Genomic DNA, 16533 nt, shown 5'->3' with positions numbered 1-16533 from the left:
AACACTGCATTTTATGGAACACTGTGCTAATTGCACTAGTTTTACTAATATGCTGACAACACTGAATTAAAAATGTCAATACTTCATATCATCAAGCACAAAACAGAAAGGTTCTTTTGAACTATATAAAGAATCCAGTAGAGTTGATATATCAAAGTATGAGTGACTATGATGGTAGGGTGACCAGAAAGCAAGTGTGAAAAATTGGGATGGGGGTAGGGGGTAACAGGCACCTATATAAGACAAAGCCCTAAATATCAGGACTGTCCCTATACAATCGGCACATCTGGACACCCTATATGATGGTGTGAATTAAATGCCCTGTGTACTGTGTGCTGAATCTGTGCCGTATCCTCCTCCTTCAGTTAGTATAAGACAAGATTCGGATGTCACCTTTTGGTGCAAGACAGTCTCTCAGGGACATTTGCCAGTTCATAGGTGCTTCTGACTCCTCCTTCTCCAAGAGCAAAATGGAAGGGTAACAAAATAAATACAAGTACTCCCACCAACTGCTCTCAAAAAGACAACAGATATCAAGGACAGTGCACTGTTTCATCTTTCTGTATTAGTCTGACTTGCCTCTCCCTGACATTGACCACATCAGAGAGAAGAAGAGATAACCATAGTAGATAACTTTTTGCTGCTTTTCCTCTTGTGTTTCTGAATGGAAGCCATATTTATATCTGGACTGTTTTTAATTAATAATTTGCTCAATTTTCACCCCCCCACACACTTTCTCTTTGATTTATGCAACTCAAATCTGTGGTTATATGTATTGCATAATAGACACACACACACACACACTTTTATACAAGTTGCTCCTGAAAACTAAAGACACTACTATCTGTTTTAGGTATGGCCCATTTCCAGGCAATCCGAAGTTAATAGCCATGTTCCTGCGAACAGTGAAATGTCTTTAGATGGAACTCCTGATCACACTTTATTCAGACTTATTCTCTCTGTCAAAGGATAACTTAGTAAAGAGAATAAATGAGTCATCAATAGAAAAAAAAAGTTTATTAATCTCTACTCTGCCTATAGAGATTTTTTCTTTAACTTTTATATTTCCTTTCTCTTCTAGAGACTATCGGCGCTGACCCCATTCCTAAAGAATAGTGAGCTTTCATCAGGAAAAAGGTCTCAGTGTCTCTCAGAATCACTGTTACCTTTTCTTAATTGCAATTTAGCTCTTTGGTAGTGGGAGCCAGGATTTGGCACGTACAATTCATCAAGCACTGAGTAGATACAGCTCCAAGAAGTTACATTTATTTAATATGCCATCATGGCCTTTTAAATATTTGGCAAATAAAACCAAGCTTAAAGCCCACTCTCCAGGTTTCAGTTATCTGAATTATATACCTCCTCAAGACTGAGTAATCAGCTATTATTAGCAACCAAAGAGAGTGCACTTTGGCAAAGACTACATGCTTATTCCCAAACCTTTCTAAGAGATAAATACAGCATTAAGTGGTGTGAGATACTACTTTAGTCAAGAAGCGTTTGTAAGACAAGTGCAATTTTAAGTAAGCTAAGCTTAAATAAACTCTGTTCGCACCACATCGTTTCTGCATGTCTTTGTACTTACACAGGGTATTCCATACGTAACAGTACATGTGCTTTCCCCTTCCCCACCTGAGAAGTTTCAAACTTGAATTGTCTACAAAAAGCAGGCTCCAGAGGTTGTAGCTTGTAGATGTGTGCCTGGAGCATGGTACTATGCTTGGATGAGAATACTATTCCTATTCATAGTAAATATAGTCACGGATTTTTTAAATCAATTAAGAAAAACAGACCAAGATTTAGTACTAAAATCTGCTCAGACATGCATAAGAAACAAATCACAAACAATGTATGTATTAGCATTAGACTCCTGGGAGTGGCAGAAGTTTGGGATTTATAATAGTTAAGACTCCATTTTAGTTATTTCAATAAAATATACTTTGTTGGAGATGGGTGAGGTATCTCCTACCAGTTCGCTTTCTTCTTCCTCTGCTGTATCTTTCTTGGATTCTTCTTTCTGATCTTCAATATTAGCATCAAAATCCTCCATCTCCACCTAGTCCAAAACACACACACAGAATTATGCTGCACCGTTTGCCTTCTAAGTATTATTTGCTTATCCGAAGAGTGCAGAGTAGACCCCAAACTCCAACAAAGAGAGAACAGGATGAGGGGATTTATTCAGACAAATATATTGGTGCAATATATTGAGATAGACTCCATTTTCTTCCCTACAGAAATGGTTTCATTTCAGATTCTATTCTTGCCACAGAAAAGAATGGGAAATTTGGTGAGGGAAAGTCAAGACCTTCTCCACCAGATATATCCTTTTGTGTTACTGGAGCCTGTAATAGTAAGACATTCTCTCATTTTACACACATGCAAACTGTACACAAATTCATGTTAAAACCTGAAGTCTCTGCAAGGATCCCAAACTTGCAACTTATATCACCGGGAAATGCCCTCTCTACCTACCAACATGTCTCTACTCAGCCTTTACTTTGGAGTACTTTAGATACCAGAGTGACAGATACCTTGGAAAAAACAGAGGAATATTATCACATGCAGGAATAATTTATGCACATATTCAATTTTGCCCCATATAACTGATTACTTTTTGGGATCCATCTCTGCTGATGTTCACATATGCATCAAGGAATATAAAATCTTCTCAATGGGTCTGCAGTTCCTCACGCCATTAACGGAAGCCCACATTAAAGCAGAATAAATTCCAAGTCTATTCTCACACTCTCCCTTCCTGAGAGCTCAGGCTTTTGGCTCCTCTCTTTGAGATTACTAGTTTCAAGAGCATTAGTATCTGTAGACTGGAAAATGAAGTGTTGACCTCATGGTTTGTAAGGAGTTGTTAAGTTGAAAAGAATAAATTCTGATTTCCTATTTTCGTAGCTCAGGAGTTTCTAAGCCCGCTATGAAAGCTGCTCTGAAGTCAGCATACAGCTGTGCTGCACTCAAAATGTACATGATTTGTGCACCAATGTAGTCCAAGATCTCTTGACTTACTAAAATATCTGACTAACAAGATTACAGCAATACAGAAAGCTAAAATGCCAAGGATGCATGTCAAATGAAATTCCCTTTGGTACACAGAGAGCAACATGTTTTTCTCTCAAAGAACTCCTCTCCAGCCACATAGTCTAGATCCAGATATTTGTTTTCTGTGACAGAGTCTCTGGATTTCCCAAAGCAAGGACTTGGAGGAAACAATGGGGTTTTGCCAAGCTCACAACATTTTTCAAACTTATGACCCTACTACTTAAATAAGTTACACAGCTGCAACAATCCTGCAGGAATGCTTAGTTTCTTCAGAGCAGGTAAAGATACTCTTTAACTGACAGTCAATAGTTAGTGGAGGACAAAATAGCTTCCACTCTTCCCTTAAGAAATGAGAGCATGGTCTCCACAAATGCAGCAGTAAAATCCCTCAAGTTGTTCTTGTGCCTGGGTAAGTCTTAACCATATTTGGTTTGTAAAGTGCTAAACAGACTTCTGGTACTTAACAAATAATAAAAAAACTTCTCTTCTGCAATTTACATTTTCAATATGAACACAAATGCATATACTCTCCACTTCATTCAAATAGAGTGACACTCACCTCTTCAATAGCAGCATCCTGCAACAAAGAACGAATGTCCAAGCGCATCATGTGACGTGGCGCAGTCTCCCAGTGATCAGACATCTAACAAGAGACATACAAAATATAGCACTTCCTACAACACACCACACTGAAAAAGTGGGTCTTTGATCAGGAGTGAACAAATCTTTCTTGATTACAGTTACATTGCAGCTATCCTACTGAAATAATCACAGGGAATATGGGCCCATCTTCAAAAGAGTGAGGGATATATTTGTTCTAAAACAATATGAGGTTTCACCAACATCAATGGACCTGAAAGCCCAAAGAAATCTAACTTCAATAACCCCTGTGACTCCACTTCTATATACAGTTACCCTATTGATCTCCTTTAGCTTGCGTCCATGGATATTCCTCTTGGCACAAGTCTGGTTATCTGCACTCATCTCAGCTAAATACACCTAGAAAGAGAAAATTAGTATTAGACACCATAAACTCATCAGAGAATTAATATGTTATTATCTAAAGCAGTTTTCCCAAAGAGTGAATGTACGTGTGAGCTGCATGTGCAGAAGATGTAAACACTGATACATGAGTGAGCATTTAATACTAAACACCAGCAGGACTGACTGGGGGTTCCATTTTCCTGACGAGGGCTCATTGTTTTAGAGGTACTGGTGAGTGTGAATGCCTCCTGACATCATTACCTCAAAGCCCTTGGTTTTCGCTGCACTCCAGAACTGCTCAAAATGGCGCACCCTGTCATTGATGGCATCCAGGATAATGAAAGGGAAGAAGCCATCATCCAAGGTCTTTTTGAAAGTTTTAAACATACTGGTGCGGTAGGTCTCTTCCATATCAGCTTCATACTCATACTCCATCACCTGGGTCCAGGACAAAAAGCAGGTCAGGAGAAAGCAGGAGTTCTAAAATGGCTGGTGTTCAAATCCTGATATCACAACCACTGAGCATAAGGGCAGCAGAAGCAAACTTCCCTCTCCAAGTAGATTGCTAGAAAACTTGCCCACAGATTCTCTCTAATTTGGCCACACAAAGAAATGCCTTGTTCAAAAGAACACCATGGCATCCGAACAGCAAGTTCCAGCCCTAAATGTAATTACACTGTTGTTATATGCCTCCTTAAAAAAAAACACCTTTCCTTCCTTTCTCAAGCAAAGATCTAAGTCAACGGAGACACAAACTGAGTATACCTTCTTTTTCACTTTTTTTCCTGTATCTGGGTCTCTCTCCTCTTTCTCCACTTCGGTGATGAAATAGTCATCCAGGCTGAGAACTCTGGGTGCAGGTCCTCCACACTCCACCTCTTTGTCCTGGGAAAGAAACAACCAACAAATTCAATTTCCATTCTATAATGTGGGCCCTCACTATGCTGAGAGCACACCCCAGCGATCTGATCCACATTCAGTAGGAGAAAGAAAATAACATTTTACTATCCCCTGTAACTGAACACCTTTCTTTTTATTTCAGTCATCCTAGCTGCCTTTCCCTCTAGTTCTGGAAGGGGATACCCAATCATCTGAAGAACCAGAATCTAAAGCAATTAGAGACTGAGTTTCCAGATCCAGGATTGCTTCTTCCAAGGGACTGACCTAACATGATCTCCCCCGTGCACTGGACAAACAGAAGGAAAGGAGAGAAGAAGTGTGCACGTAGAGGCACATTCCTAGAGATATGCTGATGTTTTACAGTTAAAGAGTTTGGCAACATATAGAAAAGTAGGTATTTATCTACTTACCCGGATGAGCTTTGCTACATGTGTCTTTCCACTGCCTGGCAATCCTCTCATTATGATGACAATCTGATATAAAGACAGCATGAAAGATGACTTTTTGGGCTGCATTCAACAGAATCCCTGAGTATGGGACGTGGCCTGCCTACCAACCAACGTGCTCTGGCTCACAATCTTGCATACTCATTGGATACAGAATCACAAAACAGAGCCAGCACTATGACATGTTCCTTAACTGTTTTTATTGTGCCCTGTCAGAACCATAACCTCAGCAGACACCTGCTGAATATCTGGCCCTATAATGTAAGATTGAATTTGTTAAAATAAAGTTAGTAGTATGAGCCTAGCTTAACTATACAATCCTTTGCCAATGTATGTACATCAACTTTTTCTTCCCTCCCTATACAGTATATGGCCAAGCCATCCCTCCCACATATCACACAGTCAAAGACTGCTCTCAGAAAGAATTCTGAAACACAAATATTCTCAATTAATAGGAATCCTATTCTTGCACTCCCAAATCCAAGAGGTTTATATCTCAGATGTATTCCACGTGATTATGTTGCATTATTCTATTTGTATCAGCAGCAAAGCCTTCTTGGAGCTCCCCCAAATTGAACCTGCACAGCATTGTTCCCAAATCATTTTCTGCAGTCTTTCCTTGGTCTATGAGAACACCAAAATTAACAAGTTATGTTTTACATGTTCAATCTACTCCCCATTTTGGGGCTCACAAATTATTCAATGGCTTTAGATGGGGCAGGGATTTGCTTTAGGAACATGCATACTGCGTATGGGAAATGGATCAGAATACAGGCCCCTTAACACTGCTTGTTGCCTTCAGAATGGATAGCAGCTCCATGCTACTCACTCTCTCTGGCCTGCTGTCCCGTCCTGGTGGCTTCAAAATATCATCCACATTCTTAGACTCTGGTTTCCTCTCTATCCGGGGAGCAGGGGGTGGCTGGCGAGGTACTGATGGAGCCGAAATAGGCATCCTCTCCTCAGGGTAATTTCTCCGATCACCTACAAATTTCAGTAATTGCACACAAGTATTTTCTCGGCTCACTGTAATCACAAATCTAAATCAGAAAGCTCAGTTCACAGGATTCTAACAGACCCCAGTGATTTCCAAGACAGTGTGGTTTAGCCTCAATTTAAGATCTGATTGGTAGAGGAGAAGACACAACCAGTCCCATTTAACCAATGCCATAAAAAAGAGAAAATCTGGACTGACAGAAATATGACCATATTTCCAAAGGGTGGAAAGGTTTAGTCAAAGAAGAACAAGACTGGAATACAAGATTTTAGTTCAAGTCTCAACTTTGCCAGTGACTTCCTCTGTGGCCTTAGGAAAGTTGCTTAACCTCTTTGTAAACTGAAAAATGGGAATAATGACCTACATTCCAGGGGAGTTCTGAGGCTTAATGAATGTTTATAAAATGCTTTGAATATGTAAATCCCCTATATAAATGCTAAGCATCTTTATTCAGTCTATATAAACAAGGAAAACGGACTGGTCTTTGTAATGTCTATGATTAATTCACAATTCTGCAAAGCAGGGAAAAGAAGTCAGACTCAACTCTGAATACCATGGGAAATTCTTTTATCAGAATCCATACTACATAAGGGTGTGATGAAGTCCTAAAACCTCACAGGTGGTTCTGATAGTTTTGTTCTGACTCACTTCCACTCAGGTGCTCAGACGCCACTGTGCTGAGTTTATTATTATCCAAGATAGACAGTTTATCGTTCTTCTTACAAGATATTGATCTGTGGGATTCTTGCTTTTGAGACCATCAGAACCCCCTCCCTCTGACTTCTGAAAACTGAAATCAAATCAGCTCAGCCCATGGCATCATGATTATTACATACGATCATACAGAGTTGCACTTTTAGTGTCAGGTGTCAGACTTTACAGATGTCAATACCAAGTGAGCCACAAGTGCAGTCCTAAGCAATTCTGATCACAAACATTTGTATAATTGGTGGGCAAAATATCTCACTGCTACTTTCTAGATCTCATAACCAGTGAGAGACAGAAGATCACAAGAACAAGACAGACACTGCTCTGATAAATGCCATTAACATTTATAACTATCAAGCTCATCTTCTTTTGATCCTATCTTCTTGGTTTCATTTTCCCAAAACTGTAGTATTACTTTGGGACTAAGGAACCATACCTCCAAACATGGAAGGTCCATGATCATAGGTCGGGCGATCAGGCTTTCGTTCATATGACGGTCTTTCAAAGCCCCCTCGCCTTGAGGCGGGATGCTCTTTCTTGTCACGGTAAGATTGAGTCCTTGAAGGTCCAGTTGGAGGTGCCCTGCCAGAAGAAACAGCACTTTGTATAGCTCTCGGATTTCTACAATAGAGCACAGCTCTGAATTCCCAATCAGTATACAAACATATGTCCTTCAAATGAAATTGAGTCTGACGGCATCTTATACAGCAGCAATCATGTGATGCAACTATGATCCATCTTATCCTGCGCTGCATACCTGTCCTCTCGAAGGTGGCGTTCTTTCTCAAACCTCTCTCGATCATAGTCTCCTGAGCCTCGGTCTCTGTGCAGTTCCCGCTCCCTTTTAAAATCTCGGTAATCTGTGTTTGCATTGCCTTGACGCTCAAAGTAAGACTCACGATCCCTCTCTCTGTTGTAACGATCCCGCTGGCCTGGATGTTCTGGAAAAAGAAACCCCCAAAATCTGAACTACAAAAACATAAGCCAACCCTTAAAAGAACTCCAAGGGAACAGGAAAAGCATAGGAATAATATTATAGTTATGGGCTTCTAAAAGAAGAAAGCAGCACACAATCTCCAGCATGGAACAAAAGTCTAGTGTTCTCAGCTATCCACGTGATGCTTGCCTACTTTCTCAAAGGATATCAGAATTAGCCAAGGAGTGCCTACCTTTTGGAAATGGTTGTCTCTCAGGCAGAGGTTCTGGACGCAGAGTTATTCTCTCCCCATAGGGAATTTGTTCAACTTTACTGGTGGTTATATCTGGTAAAGAAATTTGACAAGAAAATAAGTAAGGACATTGTCCCAAATTGCATCCCTCATCCATCTCCTCCCCTCTCTAAAAGCAATGACATAGTGACATTCAAAGTGATCAGAGGGTAACTAGGTCTAAGTATATATTAGTGACCTGCTATATAAAGAACATTTGTGCTACATTAATGTTAACGGAATACAAACTCAGAGCAACAAACTACTCACATAAGAAAAAGCTAATTAATTTAATTTTTAGGTGACAAATCTGGGGAACTGTCCCAGATTGAGGTGTCATTAGAGGAGGTTTTGGAACAAACTGACAAATTAAACAGTAATAAGTCACCAGGACCAGATGGTATTCACCCAAGAGCTCTGAAGGAACTCAAATGTGAAATTGCAGTATTACTAACTGCAGTTTGTAACCTGTCCTTTAAATTGGCTTCTGTACCAAATGACGAGAGGATAGTTAACGTGACGGCAATTTTTTAAAAGCGTTCCAGAGGTGATCTCAGCAATTACAGGCCATTAAGCCTCACTTCAGTACCAGGCAACTGTATGGTTGAAACTATAGTAAAGAACAGAATTGTCAGACACATAGATTAACATTATTTGTGGGGGAACAGTCAACATGGTTTTTGTAAAGGGAAATAATGCCTCATCAATCTACTAGAACTCTTTGAGAGAGTCAGACATGTGGACATGGGTGATCCAGTTGATATAGTGTATTCAGATTTTCAGAAAGCCTTTGACAAGGTCCCTCACCAAAGGCTCTTAAGTAAAGTAAGCTGTCATGGGATAAGAGGGAAGGTCCTCTCATGGACCAGTAACTGGTTAAAAGATAGGAAACAAAGGGTAGAAATAAATGGTCAGTTTTCAGAATAGAGAGAAGTAAATAGTGATGTCCCCCAGGGTCTGTACTGGGACCAGTACTATTCAACATATTCATAAATAATCTGGAAAAAGGGGTAAACAGTGAGGTGGCAAAATCTGCAGATGATACAAAACAACTCAAGATAGTTAAAGCCAAAGCAGGCTGTGAAGAGTTACAAAGAGATCTCACAAAATAGGTGACTGGGCAACAAAATGACAGATTAAATTTAATGTTGATAAATGCAAAGTAATGCACAATGGAAAACACAATCCCAACTAGACATATAAAATGATGGGGTCTAAATTAGCTGTTACCACTCAAGAGAGAGATCTAGCCATCACTGTGGATAGTTCTCTGAAAACATCCACTCAATGTGCAGCGACAGTCAAAAAAGCTAACAGAATGTTGAGAATGATTAGGAAAGGGATAGATAATAAAACAGAAAATATCACATTACTGTTATATAAATTGATGTTAGGCCCACATCTTGAATACTGCATGCAGATGTGGTTGCCCCATCTCAAAGAAGATATATTAGAATTGGAAAAGGTTCAGAAAAGGGCAACAAAAATAATTAGGGGTATGGAACAACTTCTGTGTGAGGAGAGATTAAGACGACAGTTTTCAGCTTGGAAAAGAGATGACTATGAGCGATATGATAGAGGTTTAGAAAATCATGACGGGTGTGGAGAAAGTAAATAAGGAAATGTTATTTACTCTTTCTCATAACACAAGAACTAGGGGTCACCTAATGAAATTAATAGGCGGTGGGTTTAAACCAAATGAAAGGAAGTATTTCTTCACACAACACACAGTCAACCTGTGGAACTCTTTGCCAGAGGATGTTGCAAGGCCACGACTATAACAAGAGTCAAAAAAGAACTAGATAAATTCATGGAGGATAGGTCCATCAATGGCTATTAGCCAGGAAGGGCAGGAATGGTGTCTCTGGCCTCTGTTTGCCAGAAGCTGGAAATGGGCGACAGGGAATGGATCACTTGATGATCACCTGTTCTGTTCATTCCCTCTGGGGCACCTGGCATTGGCCACTATCAGAAGACAGGATACTGGGCTAGATGGACCTTTGTTCTGACCCAGTATGGCTGTTCTTATGTTCCAATGTATTTTTCCCCATATATATATTTTTTTCATTAATTCCATTAAAGACAGAGAAAAGAGCTAGCTAAACTTCTCAGGAGAGTGGTACAAACAGAAAGGAACTCCCTAGCAATGCTACAGTTAAGCCAATGTCTACATTTCTGTTTCTAGGTGTATACCACTGAAGGCCAGTGGTGAAACAACCAGGACTGCAGTGAAGTCCTTTTATTATTGTATTATTAGAGTGGAATTTAACTCTTCTGCAGAAAAATATAGTGCACCAAACCCTGGGTTCTAGGACAGTTAAATGTTTATGGCTCAAATTCAACACAAAATCTCATCTCAGAACTGCACATTTTCAAATTTTTAATGAAAAATATTTTGACTTTGCCTGTTGAAGTTACATGGATATAAAACATTTAAATAGAAAGAGTCTTTATAGCATTTGTGTAATTCAAAGCAGCTGCAATTTTTAAAAGTTAAATTTTTCTTAAAAAGCTAGTTGTTTTAAGACAAAGTTTTGTAAGTAGAAGTAAATAACCCAAATATTTTACTGAAAATAATTGAAATATCTTTTACTACAGTTGAAATTATAGGAAAGGAGAGTTTAATTGTCAAAAGTTAAAATGTGTTGTGCACTCTCCAAGCCAATGGAAAGAAAGGAGGGAGTGATTCAAACGGGACAGCTTCTGGGGAGTAATGCCACACATACACCCTCTCTTCCTTTCCCAGAAATGGTGGCTAGCTGAAGAGACTAGGGACAACAGCACAAACTGGAAGGTTACAACTGTGGAAAAGCCTAAAACAAGCAGGAAGGCACAGATCTAGACTGCTGGAAGTAGTTCGTAAGCAGACAAACAACAAGGGAGCTTATGGGGTTTTTTTTTAAGATAGCCCAGTTTTATCTACTGTAGTAGCTAACGGTCTGTTTCTGGTTGCTTTATAGCCTAACAAAAACCCCATAAAAATACAAACCACTAAAAAGGTAGCTGAAAAGCAGCTCAGTTTTAAAACTGAACCGGTGGGTCATTTTCCCAAGGCAGCAGATTTCCTTCCTTATGGAGTTTAGCTGTGGGACACTCCTACCTTGCAGGGTCCTAGATCCCATGCTCCAGCCCGAGCCTGAACATCTACACCGCAATTAAACAGTCCCTTAGCCTGGCCAGCTGCAGGTTTTTAATTGCGGTGTAGCCATACCCTATATTTGTCACAGAGATATCAGTATGTAGACAACAGTAACTGAAGTAGCCAGTTTAGATTCTTGTCCATTTTCTAACAACTTTTAATAAAATATTCAAATTATGGGATCATTTCTGCTCCAAATAACTACTGGCAAGTTGCAGAGACAATAAAACTAGCTATAAAACAACATTTTAAAAGTAACTGCATTCTAGCAGAATCTCTCTCTTTTTAAAGTAATGTAATACCATGGGAAATGAATTCTCACTAAAAGCTTCATATTAAATTTTAGCCTTGGGAAATTCAGTATTAAATCTGAACCCCATCCATCATTCTTCATCAATCAGCTGACTATGTAAGTTGTAAACTCTTGAGGGGAAGGAATTTGTCTTCATTCTTGCCTGCAGAGCTCCTCATCTACTTTGGGCAATACACAGACAAATAATAAAAGAACAATAGAATTAGATGTTCTACTTGTAAGGGTTCAAAGAGTGGTCCATTTTATTACAGGTGACCTAACATTCAGATAAAAAGACTTGGTTTAATGTAGAGCAGAGGTTGGCAACCTTTCAGCAGTGGTGTTCCGAGTCTTCATTTATTCACTCTAATTTAAGGTTTTGCATGCCAGTTAGACATTTTAACGTTTTTAGAAGATCTCGTTCTATAAGTCTATAATATATAACTAAACTATTGTTGTACGTAAAGTAAATAAGGTTTTTAAAATGTTTAAGGAACTTCATTTAAAATTAAATTAAAACGCAGAGCCCCCCCGGACCGGTGGCCAGGACCCAGGCAGTGTGAGTGCCACTGAAAATCAGCTTGCGTGCCGCCTTTGGCATGCATGTCATAGGTTGCCTACACCTGATATAGAGTATCAATATTACACTGGTTAAGATATACTGTTTTGTGATTCTATCACATGGGCTAGTGTTGATTAGAACCAGAGGTGTCAGTAATCAATTTAATTCATGTGAAGTACTCTACATTACAGCATGGAAGGAAAAAGTAAACTCACGAGCAGAACCCTACCAAACTGATGGGCCGTGAAAAACGCATCATGGACTGTAAAATCTGGTGTCCCATGTGAAATCTGGCTATTTTAAGACAGTCATGGTATTGCCACCATTACTTCTGCACTGCCTTCAGAGCTAGGTGGCCAGAGAGAGGTAGCTTCTGGCCAGGCACGCAGCTCTGAAGGCAGCACCACTGCCAGCAATAGCGCAGAAGTGAGAGTGGCATGGGGGTGCAGGATTGGCCTTATGGGCGAGTGAAAGCCTAAGGCGCCATGGTTACACACCCTGCCCCCGCCCCCCCAACCCAGTCAGCCCAAGGTCCCTTTAACTCCCAAGAACTGGGCCTGGAGCTGAGGAGGGGCAGGGCTGGGGGCTCCTATGGTGCCTCGGGCTCCAGCTGCTAGTTCTGGCCAGGCTGGGGAGGGATAGGACTTCCACTTCCCCTGAACAGGCTGATCCCATGGTCGGGTTAGACCCACCTCTGGGAACCTCCCCCAGCTGCAGGAAGCTCTGCTACTGCTGGCTGGCAGCCCAGTTCACGATACGGTACTGCCACCCTTACTTCTGTGCTGCTGTTGGCAACGGCGCTGCCTTCAGCGCTGGGCGGCCAGCCAGCAGTTGTCATTCTCTGTCCACCCAGCTCTGAGGGCAGCACTGCTGCCAGCAGCAGCACAGAAGTAAGGATGGCAATACCGCGACCCCCGCAACAATAGCCTTGCAATACCCCCTCTATCCCATTTTGGGACAGGACCCCCCTTGGTTACAACACTAAAATTTCTGATTTAAATATCTGAAATTGTGAAATTTAAGGCTTTAAAAATCCTATGGCTGTGAAATTTACCAAAATGGGACCGTGAATTTGGTAGGGCCCTACTCATGAGTGAAGTCTAATTATTTAAATGAGATCGATCGATTATATATGCAAAAGTCTCTCTAATCTCCTGTCACTTGGGTGTCTGCAGGAGGAAGTAGCCAAAAACTTACTTGCAGAGTTCAATTTGGGCTGTGATGCTCATCAGACCGAGCACGTGTACAGAGTGTACATAGCAACGTTCCTTGGTTTTGGTGGGAATGCAGCACGGCAGAGATACGAGGACAGTATATTTACCAACACAATGTTTAGAAACAAGTAATTTGCTGTGTGGCTGATTGCATATTATAAATGCTTAAGCTGTCTTGAAAACCCAAACAAAAGGTAGACCCCCAAATGGAAATGGATTTAAACTGACTAACGAGTAGTTTAGGCTTGAAATTAGACAAACGTTTCTAACTGTCAGAGGAGTGGAGTTTTGGAACAGCTTCCCAAGGGAAGTATTAGGGACAAAAAATGTAATTGGCTTCAAGAGTGAGCTTGATACGTTTATGGAGGGGTGGTATGATGAGCATGTGACACATCTGCTACTGCTAGTAGCAAAAAATCCCCAATGGCTGGAGATGGGGAACTAGCTGGGGAGGACTCTGAGTTAGTGCAGAGAATTCTTTCCCAGGTGTCTGGCTAGTGGGTCTTGCCCACATGCTCAGGGTTCAACTGATTGCCATTATTTGGGATTGGGAAGGATTTTTCCCCCAGGACAGATTGGCAGAGACCCTGGGGGTGTGAGGGGGGTTCACCTTTCTCTGCAGCAGGGTCACTTGCTGGTTTAAATTAGTGTAAATGGTGGCTTCTCTGTAACTTGAAGTCTTTAAATCATGATTTGAGGACTTCAGAAACTCAGCCAGAGATTAGGGGTTTACTGCAGGAGGGGTGGGTGATGTTCTGAGGCCTGCAATTTGCAGCAGATCAGATAGATGATCATAATGGTCCCTTCTGGCCTTAAAGTCTATGACAGTGGTCCCCAACCTTTTCGTCTGGAAGGACCACTGCGGTGGTGGAGCACGTGCCAAAATACCGCCGAATTACAGCAGCATTTCGGCATCATCGAGAGGCGTCCCTGCCGAAATTCGGGGGTGACGCCTCTCGACGATGTCACTTGTCGACGGCAAGCAGCGTCATCGAGAGGCGTCCCTGCCGAAATGCCGCTGAAATTCGGTGGCATTTCGGCAGGTGCTCTCCCGGGGGCCAGGACACGGGCGCATTAAGATGCCCCGCAGGCACCGCGTTGGGGACCCCTGGTCTATGAGACAACTTTCAATCTCACTGCAGCTAAGGTATTTGGGACTACATAATGATGTATAGCGCTCGTACAGTGATTGTGTTAAGATTCTGGGCATACTTTGTGTGGTAAATACCACTCAGAGTACGTCCCTTTAGAAGAAAAAGTTTTGTTTAAGTGTCCCAGTACTAGAGACAAAATTATTTTTTCCATTACTCACCCCGCCCATGGCCATAGTCCACAGTCTGTTGAATTAGAGGTGGTTTAGGAACTGAAGCTGGTACAGGTGATGGAATGGGAGTATGACCTGGAGGAGGTATTTTCCCAGAAGATGACACTGCAGGTGGCAGCACTGATTCTGGTTCACATAATGCATACTCCAAATTTGCTCCTTTATCTTCACTGGTATCCCAGAGTCCATGAAAAGAATCCTCATCCCAACGTTCCTGTTTCACAGCACCAGATGTTGGCTTTATTGCAGGAGCCTGACTTGAGGCTGTAGCTGAAGCAGGAATTGGAGCACTTGGCCTCGTCACCGGGGCACCTGGCCTCGTCACCGGGGCACCTGGCCTCGTCACCGGGGTGGGCTGCCTGAACAACACTGGTGGCTTTATAATAACAGCAGGAGAAGGTTTGATAGGTTGAGATTCTATTGGTGTCTCAGGTGGCAGTTGAGAAGACGCCTAGACATGGGAAACATTCTTTAATAAGGCTCTGTAAACAGCTTTCCTCACCCTATGTGAAAATAGTAAACAAAGCCCTCTGAACAACTTGTGTCCCAGATAGAGTCTTGCAACCTGACCCAAACACAATAGGATCCAGCTACAAGTGTCAGGTTCGGGTCAGATTGGCTCTGATCACCTCCTCCTACCTGTGGGATTGGCACCACGGAGACGGAGGCATGCCCTGCTCCTGCTGGGCACTGCCACTTGGCTGCACTGTGCGTGCTAGGGAGTTATCAAGCTTACAAGTCACAGTGCCTCTCTCTCCACAGCATACACAGTGCAGCAAGGCAGTGGTAGCTGGCAGGAGTGGAGTATGCAGTTGCTGCCACACCACCCCCGTGAGCAGAAGGTATCCGGTGATTTAGCACGTTCACCAGGTATGGGGAGTGGGAAGCCCCCCTCACAAGAAAGCAATGGTGGTGGCAATACAGTTTCAGGGGAAAGTGTCAGGTCTGGGGGGGCCAGAAAAGGACTTGACACTCTCAGGTCAGGTTCAGGTCGGCTGTGCCAGGGTCAGGTTCAGGTCCAGGATGATTTTTAAAACTGGGCCTGAGCAGACCTCTAGTCCCAGCTGAGAAGGGTGCTTTCATAACAGTATGTAATTCACACATTCCTAACCATTAGCACTTTCAGGTTCCCTCACAGGAAAGCACACTGATATCTCAAGAAGAATAGCCATTCTGGATTGGTTGGTGTGTGCTCACTACTTGAAACTTCTAAACTCATCAAGTCAAATATGAATAAAGGCTTACTGTAACTGTTCTCTCATCCAAAACGACCTTACCAAATTAAGATCTCTCTTTAGCCAAAGCACCTTCCAGGTGTTTCTCTCAGCTAAATTTCACATTATAGATATGTGAAGAAGAATTGCCTCTAAACAGCAGCAGATCTAAGACTGCATCTACGCTAGAAAATGTACCCATTGCTGCCAACGGGTGCAGCTGAACTAGTGCTGAAAATGATTTAACTGTAACTATACTCAAGAGTAAACCATATTCTGCACTATTTCACAAACCCTAATAGAGGACTGCTCAGAAAAAGCTGTGATCATGGTTTGGCCATTCTATACTTGCAGTTAAACTGTTTTCAGCAACATCCACTGCCCACAATTAGTAAACTTCCTAGTATAAACAGAGCTTCCTACACTACTAACAGTTACCTCTCTAGCTCTTGCGTACATCCACCCTATCTACAGCTATTGCAAGCTTCTTG

The 16533-nt window shown here is 41.7% G+C and overlaps 1 protein-coding gene across 3 annotated transcripts in view; it reads right to left on the bottom strand.

The window, feature by feature from the left end:
- YLPM1 (YLP motif containing 1) overlaps nucleotides 1–16533 on the bottom strand; it is a 96668-nt gene that overhangs the window by 50918 nt on the left and 29217 nt on the right. For all 3 annotated transcript variants that reach the window (XM_050955640.1, XM_050955639.1, XM_050955638.1), the window contains exons 7-17: nucleotides 14817–15279; nucleotides 8259–8351; nucleotides 7847–8030; nucleotides 7526–7671; nucleotides 6214–6368; nucleotides 5349–5411; nucleotides 4804–4923; nucleotides 4300–4476; nucleotides 3970–4053; nucleotides 3614–3697; nucleotides 1970–2056 (exon numbers count right to left, since the gene is read on the bottom strand). In XM_050955640.1, the coding sequence (XP_050811597.1) occupies nucleotides 1970–2056; nucleotides 3614–3697; nucleotides 3970–4053; nucleotides 4300–4476; nucleotides 4804–4923; nucleotides 5349–5411; nucleotides 6214–6368; nucleotides 7526–7671; nucleotides 7847–8030; nucleotides 8259–8351; nucleotides 14817–15279 (1656 nt within the window). The remainder of the gene's footprint in view (nucleotides 1–1969; nucleotides 2057–3613; nucleotides 3698–3969; nucleotides 4054–4299; nucleotides 4477–4803; nucleotides 4924–5348; nucleotides 5412–6213; nucleotides 6369–7525; nucleotides 7672–7846; nucleotides 8031–8258; nucleotides 8352–14816; nucleotides 15280–16533) is intronic.

This window comes from Gopherus flavomarginatus, chromosome 5 (assembly GCF_025201925.1).
Source record: "Gopherus flavomarginatus isolate rGopFla2 chromosome 5, rGopFla2.mat.asm, whole genome shotgun sequence".
NCBI lineage: Eukaryota > Metazoa > Chordata > Testudines > Testudinidae > Gopherus > Gopherus flavomarginatus.
The sequence above is the reverse complement of the archived record's forward strand: the minus strand, read 5'-3'. Positions and strand labels throughout refer to the sequence as shown.